Raw genomic sequence first — 14,910 nt, forward strand, 5'->3', positions numbered from 1 at the left:
AGCCGAAGGCAGTCGCTTAACCAACTGAGACATCCAGGCGCCCCACCATTTTTTTTTTTTAAAGATTTATTTATTTTAGAGAGCAGGAGCATGAGGGGGAGGGAGAGAAAATCTCAAGCAGACTCCTTGCTGAGCGTGGGCTCAATTTCACGACCTGAGCTGAAACCAAGAGTCAGATATCCTGCCGATTGCGCCAGCCAGGGGCCCCCTCAACCATGTTTTAAATATGTGTGATAATCTTGAGATATCAAATGACAGGGCAAACTTCTGAGAGTGCATAAAATTCTTTATTTAGAACAATAAAGTATATGTATATATAATGTAATTTCAAATTCAACCTGTATAAAAAGGGGTCAGGACATATACCTAGTTTAAAAAGTACACATATAGTATATACACATACACATCACATTTTACAACCTTTTTTATTTAATTACACTTCAGTCATAATAAACTAGAATAGTGTTGACATACATTTACATTACAATATGCAAACTCCAATCTATGACTGAACTAGCAATATATCTATGCATCCATCTAAATGTCTGAATACTTTTCAAGTCCATCAATTTAAAAATAGTGACAAGTGGACACTATAATCACACATTAATCCTTAGAATATAGAATAGGATATTCTTATTGAAAGTTCTTGAGTCTTATAACTGAGAAATCAAGTAATTGAAAATACTATGGTTTTTAGGTTAAACAATTATCTTAATTTTATTTTTAAAAATAACATCATAAGGATGTAGTTGGAGATGGCAGTTATAAATTTACAGTGCTTAGGAAACATTTTAGGATTATGAATATCTACTTTAATATAAATTACTTCTAAAACATCTTTTAGGAAATTAAAGTACCATTATTTTATCTGTAACAAAGGCATTTCCAGACTTGTTAATGGAAAGCAGCAACACCATAAACCGTGTGATCAAACACCATAAATTACTAGAATTTCAATTTGAATGTTTATATTTTAATGCCAATTTCACAAAATAATACTGTTTCAAAGACAAGCTGGCTTAATTAAAATTCTTATCCCACTTTCTAATTTTAATATGTAATTTATGGATGACCCCTTTCCAAATGGATTATAAATTATCTTTTGGCACTCAAAAACTTTGAGCATCTTACATTTTATGCTCTAAGCTTTTAATAAAATGAAAGCATTTAAATAAGCTTAATTTGGTGCATTTCCAAAAGTTACACATATCTTATAGTATCTTTTTCTAAAATGTACTTGTGGTTTTCATTCTTCAGAGGCGATCCAAAAATGTTTACTTAAGCAAAGGAAAAAGCCATCTCTTGTGTAAATGGTTATCCAATTCACCCTACATGAGATTTAATTTTACTTTTACTAACGGATCCTATTTACATTACAAACAAGAACAGCAATGACTTTTTATGTTCAAATTGCTTATTCACAGAGATCAGAGTTCAATATTTTATATGGAATAATTTCAGATCTATTTTATTGTGTTTGTCAGTCATATATCAATAGGTTTCACACCTAAGGAGATGTGACCTCCAACTTCACCATAAAGGTGAATAAAAAATTGAGATCCAAAGAGAGGAAGTGACTTACCAATATTAGTTAACAGCAGAGTGGAGGCTTCTGACAATTTTCCCCCACATCCACCTTGCTATGCCAAACTGTCTTTTTGAAAAATATTTCTTAAAGAATAGGTGGGAATGGAAATGGCTAAATGCCTCATGTTGGAATTACATTTTGAAACCAAAACCTAGCTGCACAAAGACATTAAGAGATATCAATGAATTCTGAATGGATTTTTCTGTTACTTTCAAACCTCAGTTGAATTAGAATACCAAAATATGCCACAGAGTTTCCCCAAAGTACTTTAATACTCAATTAAATGTGTTTAATTCTTACTAAAAGCAAACATTGCATTATAAACACATACTTTCTCATACATTTTCATTCTTCACATACTTAATCCTTTTTAAAGAGAATAGGGTACTTATTCTATTATCATATTGAAAAAAATCAATTTGTCTCTGACTCATTAAAAAGTGGCAGTGTGGTAAGCACATAAGATTATAACACAAAATCCAGCAACACTTCAGTATCACTGAGCAGGCACCATTTATCACAGAGCCAGTTTCTTTATAGGCTTGCGTTCTACCAAAGACGTGCAAAGCTTTTAGTATAATTTAGAATCTGCAGACTTCTGAGATCATTTTAAAAGGTAATTTTGAAATGTTACACAAGATAACTATCAGATACATGGCACCAATTTAAAAGGTGATTTCATGGTTTATAGTATCATTTGTGAGTTTTCCATGATTTCTAAAGGATATTTAGGACACATATTGGATAAAATAAAGCAAAGATATATATATCTATATATATCTATATCTATTTATCTCAAAGCAGATATGACAATTCCCAAGCACCTAGCATCCAAAATAATGTTCAGCCTTTTTCTACTGTTCATGCATTTTATCGAACTTTAGTGTTTTAAAAATTGGCAATTCACATAACTCTCAATGAACCAATACATTTAATTAGGCAGAATATATTGCCCCTCACCTATCATGCCATATTTCATAACTTGCTGAATTTGTTTCTTTAACTCTATTGATTAGAACCATGTCCTTGAGTGTTAAAACCCAGCTCCTAGCTTTGAGAACAAAAGTGCATTTATTGTACTCTCAAGCTCATTAAACAGCATTTTCTCATGCCTAAGAGAATCGAAACCATTGGTGAAATAAATCAAATTATTAAATTGAGAAGTATCAATCTTCTCAATCTACACCTGACCTGCACACATAACTCATACTAATTTATATCTATTTTCCTCAAAACAATGTCACACACTAAGACAGGTCCTTTCAGCAATTAAACTGACCTCTGATTTTATTACTAGTCGATTGTATCAGGGGATATTTAAGGGCCTGAATAAGTCAATGCAGCTTCCCAAAGCACCTGGGTTGTATCTTAGAGAAATGACTACCTTTTAAGGAACCCCAGCACTTTAGAGAAAGAAGGATCATAGAAATCATCTGGGCTCTTTGGTACAAAAAAAGAGCAAAGGCCACTTCACTCGAGTTTTATTTGGATCTGCTTTGAACATAATCTAAAATCCAACTATGCTAGAAATTCTTGGACTTTTGAAATCAAAGGAAAGCTCACAGTTTTTCATGCCCTCCCTTTTTTTTAAATCACGACACTGAAAATTGTCATCTGAGGGGGTAGAGCATGACAATAATGTTATAACAAGAATTAAGTTATAATAGAAAGCTTTGGGTTCCTTTATGTATGTGTTCATGATATAGTAAAAGAATCTTCATCAAAATAAACCACAAGAAATCATTTTAGTCAGATGTTTCTTTGCCTATAAAAAAATTGGTAATGGAAATTCACATAATGTCTTAACAAGTTTTAGTTTAAAAGCATGATGTCCATCTTGGGAATTCTTACCAAATTCACTCTTAATAGGACAAACGCAGTTACACATTTTAAATAGCAAACTGACATGCATAACTACATAAAGCTCGCTATTTTTAATTCATAAACATTAATGAATATACAGTGCCTGATTTTAAATAAATGGATCCTTTAAACTGATAATGGTGATTATACGAGAAATAACTAAAATTTCCTGATTCCTTGCTGCCTTATAAAAGCCAAGTAACCTAGTTTTCAATACCCATATTACCATGTGGGTGTGGTTTTCTAATTTTAGATACTAAATATCATTTATTTTTACTTTCTCTCATGATGTAAATTGAAAATGGGACCGACATATATTCAGCAATTTCTCTTAAGTCCCTTTACATAACTCTGTAGTAGTTTTAGAATATAACCATTTCATAATATATTTTGGAAGCACAATTTATACACCCTTACAGTGGCAGGGGAAAAGGGTGTCGAATGTGCTCCTCAGTGACTGTCTTGCTGTTCAGTGTTCATAGCTTTGGGCCATAAGTCTTTTGGAAAGTCTCCTCTCTGCAAAGGCATCAATATTTTGGGTTTTTTTTTGGGGGGGGGCTTATTATCTTTTTTTACCTTTTTATTCAACTTAAACTAAAAAACAAAAAACCTAGTTCATCCATTTATTCCCCCACCCCATCCTTTGCAACCACCAATCTTTCCTTTGTATCTGTGAGCTTGGTATTTTTAATTTTTTTTAGATTCCACATATAAGAGAGATCATATGGTATTTGTTGTTCTGACTTATTTCACTCAGGATAATGCCCTCAAGATCCATTCATATTGTCACAAATGGCAAGATTTCATTTTTAGAGCTGAATGATAATCCAGTGTGTGTGTGTGTGTGTGTGTGTGTGTGTGTGTGTGTACATATACCACATCTTCTTTATCCATTCATCCATTGATGGACACTTACATTGTTTCCATATCTTGGTTACTATAAATAATGCAAAGAACATAGGATTTATACTTCTTTTAGAATTAGTGTTTTCATTTTCCTTGGATAAATACTCAGAAGTAGAATTCCTGGACAATATGGCAGTTCTATTTTAACTTTTTTGAGAACTCAAAATTTTCCATAGTGACTACACCAATATACATTCCCACCAACAGTGCACAAGGGTTCCCTTTTCTCCACATCCTCACCAATACTTATTTCTTGTCTTTTTGATTTTAGCCATTCTGACAGTGTGAGGTGATATCTCATTGTGGTTTTGATTTGCATTGCTCTGGTGATTGATGTTGAGCATCTTCTCATCTGTAGGTCTTCTTTGGAAAAATGTCTATTCAGATCTTCTGCCCATTTTTAAATTAGATGTTTTTTTTTCTATTGAATTGTATGAGTTCTTTGTAGATTTTAGATATTAGCCCCTTATCAGATATATGATTTGAAATCATTTTCTCCCATTCAGTAGGTTGTTTTTCATTTTGTTGATGACATCATTGTTCTAATTCAATACTGGCTCCCAGGCATGATTAGATCCAGCTAACCATGTCCATTTGTCTAGTGGGATATAGGTTTATGTTGAGAAGAGACTGAGATCAGACCCAGACCATTAATTAGCATCTACAAGGCTGACATGTCGCCCTACTCCAATTATTTTGTTTCCACTGCTTTCTGTACGTAGAGTTGCTGATGCTACTGAGTTTTTGTTTTTAAATTTTTTTCTAGATCCCTTTGAGAAAAATTAATTATTACCCCCCACTATTCAGGATGAAATCTACTTGCAGAGACCAAGATAACTATGAACTGCAGGTTGTAACTGAAAATAAAGCTATGTGGCTTTTCAGCAATTAGACATTTCTGGAGGCATGCAAAATGGTGCATGCAGTCTGGGACACGTGCTTTCTCTCCCAACATCAGTTGCAAGTTCTAAATGAGACCATAAGTCCCCCAGGTCCTTAAAATAGAGTCCTGCTCCATGCAAGTTCTTCTTTATAGATGATTAATTCAGTGCCAGTTTCACAGTAAAACACTTTGTTCCAATTCGTGAATCATCCATATAGAGTCATGGGTAGCAAGAACAGATAAAAATGCAGTCTGTCACTCCAGACAGATAATGAATTTGTTTAAAGCTGCTTCATTTATGAAGCAAACATGAACTGTTACCCGCCTAGAGAGGAAAGAAAAGAGAGAGGTTATGGTGTATCTGCTTTCTGCTCTTTTCATTCTCGATAGCTGAATTCATAGGACTACAGATTGAGTAATAGACTTAAAATAAACACTTCACTTACACAGCCTAAAAGAACTTGACAAATCTTTTCCTAGATGCAATGGCTAGTCACTCCCTCTCTGATCTTTCTGGTAATATTTAACATTATCTGAAATGATCTTACTGTTTGAGTCTCTCCTCCCATTAGAATGTATGCTCCATGAGGACACAGCTTTGTCCACCTTTTTTTTTTTGAAGATTTTATTTATTTATTTATTTATTTATTTATTTATTTATTTAGAGAGCGAGCAGGGGGGAGGGGCAGAGGGAGAAGCATACTGCCGGCTGAGCAGGGAGCCCTATGTGGGGCTCCATCCCAGGACCCCAGGATCATGAACTAAGCCTAAGGCAGACACTTAACTGACTGAGCCACCCAGGCACTCCTTTTATCTTTTTTACTGCTGAACTCCAACACCTAGAACAGTGCCTGACACAAAGGAGATACTCAGTAAATATTCCTTGAACATAAGGATGGATGAATGCATACGGTGGCTTTCACACCCGTTTGCATACCACAGATTGTTTCCATTTGTGGTAAGAGGGTTATCTTGTAGCCTTGAATTTCTCTAACCAGGCTATGAAAAGGTGGTGGGTAAGTGGTAAGGGGAGAGGCTTTGAAAGACAAAGGCAGTGTCTAGAGAGAAATGGAGTAGCATGAAGGAGATAACCAGTGGGGAAGTTGATCACCACCAACAAATAGCAGCCTTCTGGCCACTGAGCAATGCCAGAGTCTTGACTGCCTAGCCAGGTTCAAGCCATCACTTCTCCCAACTGAGGAATAGCTGCAACAAGATCGCTTTCAATACTGTCAGCCAAGAAAAGAAAGACAGAAATCCTGGCACAGCATCCTGACGAAGCCCCTGGGGAGGTTCATTTGGCCTAACATAGCTTCTTGTACTTGTTGAAACACGAAAGCCAGACACTGTTTCATTTCTTCAGAGCTAGTGTTAATCCACTGAGTTTTGGACTCGGCTTTAGGATTTTCAACTTTCAAGTCAAGTATCTATACTTCCTTAACTGTTTTTTTCAGTCACAACCCCTAAATAAATGTGTATGTTGCTTTTTCTTCCCTACTCAATACTCTTTCTCTTTGTCCTTATCAATTCCAGAGTCTCAGTTTTTAAATATTTGAGATCAATGCAGAGGTTAAATATAAATTGTGTAAAATTCCATAGTATATGTGATAAGTGCAGTATTTTTTCCAGTCTCTCTAAATGAATATACCAAAAACCATATTACATGACAATTTACCAAACAGAGAACTCTAGAAACTAGAGAACCTACATTTGGGAAAGGAGAATTAAATCCTGAAAGAAAAATTAAGAAACATTAATAAAACTTCAGAAATCCAAAATATAGAGCAGATATTTTAAAATAAAGCTTGATTAAAAAAGCAAAAGGGAATCACAAAAAGAAAGCAAAAGGATATATTTTTTAAAAAGCTAGTAATAGCTTAAAATTCTAAACTTAAGTAGAGAAGCAAGACTGGAAATCTATTTCTAGTTTTGTCCCCAGGTCTCTTAGCAAAGAAAATAAACTTGAAGGTTTGACAACTGTTTTCCCATAAAACAAAAGCTACAATTTTTATAATGATACCCTAGGTCCTAGTAACAACCTCATGAAATGAGCAGGGTGAGTCATATTATCCCCTTATTATCTGTGAAAAACCAGGGATTAAAAGACAACGGACTCATCCAGGAACATACAGCTTAACTAGTTGCAGAGCCACGGCCTGAACCCAAGTCTAATCCCTTCTAATCCTCTATATTATAATGTGCCTACAGAAGGAGTTCAAAGACAAATCCTCCGAAGCTCCAGAAATTCTTAGGAAACATCTAGTAAAGAGTCACAGATCTTGCCCAGTCCTGTGTGTGTGCTCAGTGACCAAACTTGACTCAAGGTCATCCATATTCCAACTCTAAGATCTATTATCTTCTGTCTTAGCTCAGGTCTGCAGGAAATGTCCAGGTTGTGTTTCTTTTGTGAATCTCTCCACCAGCCTAATTGTAATAAGAATTATTAAATAATATATTTATTTATTATTATTTTTAACACTTACCCATGCTGGGGTGTGTCAGTCCTAGTGTCTACAAATTCATGCTATTTACGGTCAAACAAACTGGGCCCTCTCCGTGACGATGCAGTCCTTCTCCCAAGGTCTCAATTTAAATTCTTTGTAGCTGACTCCCAAATCCCAAATCTATTATTTCCAGCCCTGACTGTTCTTTGAATTTCCAGTCTAATGTATTTGGTCACTGGTATTTCCTAACAGCTCCTTCCCTTATTTTTTTTTTTAATGGCACCACCACCTGGTTAGTCCCATAGGCTCTAAATCATCCTTGAGTACTACCTGTGATGTCAAGCCTCACATTCCACAGTAACCAGAATGTGTTGATTCTTTTACTGCATATCTCCAAAGTGGTTCATACTTTCCTATTTCCATGGCTGTGACCCTAGTACAGGTCATCCTGTTTGGAAGATTGGCCTCCTAAGTGGAACTCCCTGACTCCAGTTCACTGCTCCTATCCATGTGGTCTGGCCACACCAACATCTCATTACTTTCCTAAACCTTGGCTTTGATTGTATCACTCACATCTTTTCTAAGCCCTCCAACATCTCTTTACATTACTCAATACAGTATACGTCCTATACTTGGAATTTTTCAAACCGATGCCCACACCCTTGTTTCTCAGCCTTTTATCCCCTCATGTATGACCTTCCACTGGAGTCCAACTGTACAAATGCACTCTTGAACTCACACTCTGCACTTTTGGCCTCCCTGACTCAGTTTATGCCATCTGCAGTATCCGGATTACTCCTTCCCTATTGCTATTAAAATTTTACCAATCATCCAAGATCTGGCTCAGTATGCCACCTCCATCACCTACATTGTGATGAAGACTTTCTTCTGTTGCTAGTGATTTCTCTCCCTTCAGATAAGGCAACTGTGTATGGTCCATCCGTACCACACCTATGTTGAGGACACATCCTGCACAACCATAAGCAATGGTCTTGCCTTTGATCTCTTATTGCATTTGCCTTGTAAGCTCCTTTCATTGTTTTTTTAACTTCATAAACTTCTGGTTTCCTTTTAAAAATAGGTTATTATGCATATGCCTTATTTCCTTTTGTAGGTTATAAGCAATTTGAGGACACAACTAGGTTATATTAAGCTCTGCATCTAACAATCTACCTACTACAGCGTGTTGGAACCACATTTGTAGGAAGAATGAAGAGCAAAATTTTTCTATAAATATTTTACTTCTTTCTCAAACTGCTACATACAAGCTAATAAATGAAAAAAATTCTTGTGGGATGCCAGCTATGAATACTTGGCATCAGCTCGTTGATTAAATCAATTTTTAACTTTTTGTATGGATATTTTCATGTTTGGTGTTAAATAAACCCCACTCTAGTATATTTTCACTTAGAGCCAATTTCTTTTGTTTCTAGCTCATTACCTTGTAATCCTTCCATCTTCTTTTCTTGTTTTTAAAATATCAAACCAACCTTCTCTTCATTTTCCAATTATAGGTTATTTCATTTGAAGAACTAACTATTCCATTTTCTATTCTAGTATTCCAATATTTGTCTTAATTTTAGTTGGTGAAACTTACTTACACTTCAGGGAGAAATCCCTGCCATAAATCTGAGTCATTCCCTGAACTTTCCCCTTCCTTGTAAACCAAAAAAAATGGCTATAATCCAAATTATATCTAATTTTTAAAATATATAATAACAACTGCACATTACATTTCCATCTTGGTACTTTTTAATACTATTTTATTTCTTGGCAAATTTCCTCTCCTACCATGTCATATTCTGCTCTCCCAAACCTTTTTCTTTATCACACCCCTCTCCCCAAATTATACTTCAAGTTCTTTGGCAGGTTTTAAATCTCTGTTGGTATAGGGACAAGCAAAAGGCTTTACTCTACACAACTGGTACTCAGTAAATGACTACAAATGATACCTATATATTTTGACTTTGGGGTCTGTAGATTCATGATGACGAGCTGGATCTTTTGTCTTCCTTTTTCCTATCCTTCCCATGTCTATTTTTGTTTTTATTTTCATAAATTTTATTCTCTTGTTAATGCAATTCTGAGATTCTTCTCCATTTTTTTTCCCAACAAATATTTATTCATCATTTGCATGAACAAGGTATAAGCTATATAGTTTGATGGGATTCCAAAATGAAATTCAGAAACAAATCCTGTCCTGTAAGAGCTTATGGTTTAGCAGAGGACACAAAATGTCTACAAAAGTATTTGTGAAGTCTTATTAATGTGTATTACATTTCACATGAAATGTAACATGAAATATAATTAGAGGGCCATAAATTTGGGAAGTCAGCTTTTTGGAGATAGTGGTATCTGAGCTGAGCCTTGAGAGGGAGACCCTTGCAGACGTGATGAGTAAGGTACTTTATGAAGGAGAAAGCCACTTCATATTACTTATCCATTTCACACTGACTACTCATTAATGTGTGAGGAGTTTATTTCTAAATAATCCCGAGCTCCTTTTTAAACCTAAGTTGATTCATTGTAAACATGAACAATATTTCACATTTTAAGAAAAACAGTCATTTCCCATGACTCTCTTTCTCCTTGCTTTGGACGCTTTACTTTCCTATTGACCCAATTCAGTAAATTACGTGTGCGTGCACACAAACACACGCACGATGAAAATAAACCCAACTTCGCTTTCTTAAAGATTTTTAAAAATTTATTTTTTTGAGGTAAGAGATCTTACCTTCTTTCCACATATTTAAGTACACAATATAGCACTGTTGACTATGGGTGTAATGTTTCACAGCAGGTCTCTAGCACTTATTCATCTTGCAAACTAATAAAAACCCTACTTCAGAAGGACTGTCTTCCTTACCAGTGGTTAAACTTTCATTCAGGGTTTATCCACTCTGTCACACTCATTCAACAAGCATTTAGTGAGGGTCTGCAACACGTAGGCAACAAGTGAGTTGCTTGTGAAGGAGACACAGTAAGAACCAGCCAGGCTCAGTTCCTGTCCCTGACTGTTCCCTGACAACATATAACTACGCCTAAGTTGCTTGACTATGGTTGCTTTAAAATGCAATTGTTTTCCCTCCTAAACAGGTGCCCTGAGTTTTCCCAGCATAATCCATTTTCCAAATGTCATAGGACAAATGCCACAATTAAAAACCACATGATTAAAGACCTGTGTGCCAAAACAGGATCCCAGCGATCAGTGCAGTCCAAAACCAAACAGAGGACATTACTTGAGACTTTAAGACTCCATTAACCATGTAGTGTGTGGTTTGTAGATGTCTAGCTTAAGGGAACTGAAATGGCAGAGAAGCAACAGTGAGGCTCAGGTTGGGATTGAAGGGCAGAGAAATTATTTTTCCTAGAAACCTATAGTTTCAGCTTGCAGAGTATTGCTCCAGAAAATAAAAAGTATCAAGTGAAAGGTCTATTTGTTAACATTATTTGACATGAGCTTAGAGAGAAGGTAAGATGGTGAGCAGGAAAAAAAAAAAGTGCTATTTATGCTCTGGATATGATCAAGGGCACGATTAAAGGCCTAAATGAAGTCCGTGTAAATAGCATAGTTAAAGTGTTAGAGAACTATGTGACATAATTATTATATCATGTTACTTGGGGCTGTTGAAAAATGTTTTCCAACTACCAAAGTGAAGCCCTGGAGGAGTTAAAAAGCTCTCTGACCCAGCTTCCCTGGGGACGGTTCAGTCTGGAGATAAATCTCTGAATCTGGGACAAAAATGAAGCTGGAAGGACAGTGACCTATAAAGAAAAGGCAAAGCTCACGACAGACCATCTATCTAATAACCCCGGAGAGTAAATGATCTTCTGACAATGAGGGAATGCAGGGAATGAACTGAAGACCGAGGAAGATGAGAGGACATTCATGTTCCACTGTAATAAATGCACTTGAGAGCCCATGGCCATAAAAAAACGAACAGCCAGTTGGCAGCTGAAGTGGAAATGAGCAGAGCAGGAACTGATGCGGGGTCAAGTTAGCGCCATTCCGGGTGCTCGCCCACCCCCCCCCACCCCCCCCCCACCCCCCCGCTAATCTGGCGTCTGCAGCTTGGCCCCTGAGAAAGTAGACAGGAGAGGAAATAGGAGCATCAGTGCCTCCGGGCCGTGGTTTCTTGCTCTCTTTTCTCCCACAAGCCCTCCACAGACCCACACTATCTGTTTCTGGTTTATGTTTACTGCATCCTGGGCTCTGGACTGTGATGAGGCACAATTACTACCAGTCATGTGGCAGGTGGCACTTTACCTTGACAACTTTCTTCTCCTGATTTCTAAGATATTTTGGTCCTTTCTCTTTTTCCTTAAAATAGCAAGGAAACATTTTTGCCATTCACTTGTTTCAGCATCTAACAATTGAGATACTTTTTCTATTATGTTATAGTAGTCACACCTAACTGAAAGGGGTTTTATTTACTCTTCCTCTATTGATATTATTTTATTTTAGTCCTAATTTGTTCTTTCCCCTTGTCTAATTTTTTTCTGGCCTCAGAATTGTAAACACTCCACTGTTAATTTTTTGTATACCTCCATACAAGATGAATCCACTAATCAGGACCACTAATCATTGCTTGGCCTTTCAAAATGTCAGAACACACATAATTGAATTATGCATATCTAATTCACTGTAACAGTTTCAGTTAGCATACTGACATCAATTTAATAGTCAACTTAATAAATTTTATTTCTAAATTTTGGCATCTAAGATGCTGTATCATTTTTTAAAAATCTTTCATCTTGAATTCTAAAAACTTACCAAGATACGAAAGTAACAGTGTTGATATAAGCCACAATTACACCTCTTGAAACTCTCTCTCTTTTTCTTGCAACATACTGAAAAACAACAAGAAAAACACTTATTTGCTTTTGGACAGAGATTCTGAAGTACACCGTCATCTGGACATTGTATAAGGCAGTTTTTCTGTAAATACAGTAAAAAAAGATGGCAGAATTGAGTGGAAAGCTTACCTTCATAAGCAATACTAAAGAGAAGAAGAAAGACGTTATCTGCTTCAATATAGTCTTCCCAAGTAGTGTAAAAATTCTCTCTGCATATGCATATACACATACTAAAAATGCCTATCTGTACTTAATATGTGTATATTTATATACAAAGGCATGACAGAAGAGAAAGTAACATGCCAAATGAAACTATAACTGGAGGTAAATCCAAATATTAGTGTTCAGGCAATATGCGGTAAGGTAAAAAGTGATCAGCATCAGCTATAGTAAATGGAAAGTTACCTTAAAAACAATTTTTGTGTTTGGCTTTGGAGAAAATACTAAACAGATTGAGAATAGTTAAGGGCTCCAAAAACTAGAGTGAAGTCAAATACATCAAATATGCAAGAGAAAGTCACTGCAAGTATCCTGACTAGGAAGTAACCTTATGAACTGGGTTTTAAGGGAGAATGAGACAAAGGTACAGTTTAGAGGGGGAAAGGAAAAGCAAGATCCTGTGGCAGCTCAGCCAAGATATCATAAAGATATGAAGATGTTGACTATTGCCGAAGAGCTAAGAGACACAGAGAGGAGGACTCAGTATATCCTGTTGGTAGCATGGAAAGGAAGGAGAATATGCAGACATGCCTCCAGAGCCCCATGACTGGGCGTCTAAGCAAGATGCTGCTGCTTATAGAAATGGAGCTGAGAAAACCTCTAGTGATACCTTAAGATGGGTCACGAAGACACCAGTGTGAAGGTCTTCTGCAGGTAAGTGGAGATGTGGGATGGAAGCAAGTGTGAGAGGCAGGAAATGTGGATAAAGACCATCCATATGTGTTGGGAGCTGCCATGGAGAGCAAACAACTTCTTAAAGACATACGAGCATGTGCACGGTCAGTGAATTGGCAACGTCAAGCTTACTTATGCACATACTGAGCAAAACAAAGTACCTTATTTCATTATCCTCTTCATTAATCTGTATATTTTCAACTGTCCTTGTGAGATTTGGTTGTCTCTTCTGGGAAAAGAACAAGGATACATGTTATAAAAATATCAATAAATGGTATAATATTCAAGAGGTTAATGGTCTCTACTTTTATGTCAATAACTCCAATATCAGGGTTTTCCTTTTTTCCAGCATGCAGCATATAAAATACTTTTGCAATAAAAAATATGAATAATGCACCGTATTACTGACTCAACATTTTTAGGGGGCTGGAGGTGAAAAAGTAATAAAGAAACTGAAAGATTTAAATGGTAATCAAATTCAAAAGACATTTCAAAAAGTTGAATCACAATGATTTAGCACATTTCAGAATTTTAGACAGGTCTCTGTGAGAAGAGAACATAAGAACAGAAATCCAAAATAGCAGATAATACAAATGGCATTTCTATTTGGCTTTAAGCACATCATATGATTTGCAGCATATTTCTTCCTTTTTATATTTAGTGCAGGCTATTAAAACCAGTTCCCATTTCTTAAGTGTGCATTTTCAGTGCGAGGGGTTGTCTCCTAAGCATGATAAGGAATCAGGGGAAAACCTTAAGATTTAGAGTCTGCTGAGACTAAGTTAAGGTAGGACCTTTTCTCAGAAAAGGGCAGTGTGGTAATCGTTTATGTAAATATAGTATGCACAAATAAATACCTAAAGTTCACGAAGTTTTGATCAAGAAAAAAAAAAAAAAAAGGAATAGCAACCCTTACCTTCCAGTATAAGGCTCCAAAAGCAAACCCGATTACAAGAGAGAAGAATGCTGGCAATGCCATGGCGGCCCATTGTAAGTTGGAGTCTCCAATGGGGTTTGAGGCCTTCCCTGTAATTAAAACAGTATAGTGGTGAACACAGCATATCCCTGCTTGAGGTTGTCCTCTTATGCTGTGGTTGTTCCCAACTGTTTCCATAATGTATTCTTGACCTAGCTCTGTTTAAAATATTTGAAATGCTGATTTTTCTGCTGAGTATTGTTTTGGGACAGCAATACAAGTCCATGTCGTCTCCAAAATATGTTAAGTTGAAAAATAAAAGAAAGCCCACAGAACGATATCGGACATGGCTGATGTTGACACATACGGAACACAGAGGACATCTTCCTAAAAGTGATTTATACTCTCAAGCAAATCCATTTTCTATGACTTTAAAACCCTTTTGTTTCCTCACTCTTCACCCTTTGCCAAGAAATTGTAAAGAGGGCATTTTGCAACCTGGATCCAGGTCGGTATGCATTAAGCTGTTCTGCCTGCCACAAATAATAAGTCATTA

General features: G+C 36.2%; 1 protein-coding gene across 4 annotated transcripts in view; it reads right to left on the reverse strand.

The window, feature by feature from the left end:
- Positions 1–406: 406 nt before the first annotated feature.
- Positions 407–14,910, reverse strand: part of KITLG (KIT ligand) — an 86,413-nt gene continuing 71,909 nt past the window's right edge. For all 4 annotated transcript variants that reach the window (XM_078076396.1, XM_078076398.1, XM_078076397.1 and 1 more), the window contains 4 exons: positions 14,355–14,464; positions 13,600–13,667; positions 12,462–12,538; positions 407–5,568 (listed from right to left, as the gene is read on the reverse strand). In XM_078076396.1, coding sequence (XP_077932522.1) covers positions 12,499–12,538; positions 13,600–13,667; positions 14,355–14,464 — 218 coding nt within the window. In that variant the 3' untranslated portion in view covers positions 407–5,568; positions 12,462–12,498. The remainder of the gene's footprint in view (positions 5,569–12,461; positions 12,539–13,599; positions 13,668–14,354; positions 14,465–14,910) is intronic.

The sequence above is a fragment of the Halichoerus grypus genome, chromosome 6 (genome assembly GCF_964656455.1).
Source record: "Halichoerus grypus chromosome 6, mHalGry1.hap1.1, whole genome shotgun sequence".
NCBI lineage: Eukaryota > Metazoa > Chordata > Mammalia > Carnivora > Phocidae > Halichoerus > Halichoerus grypus.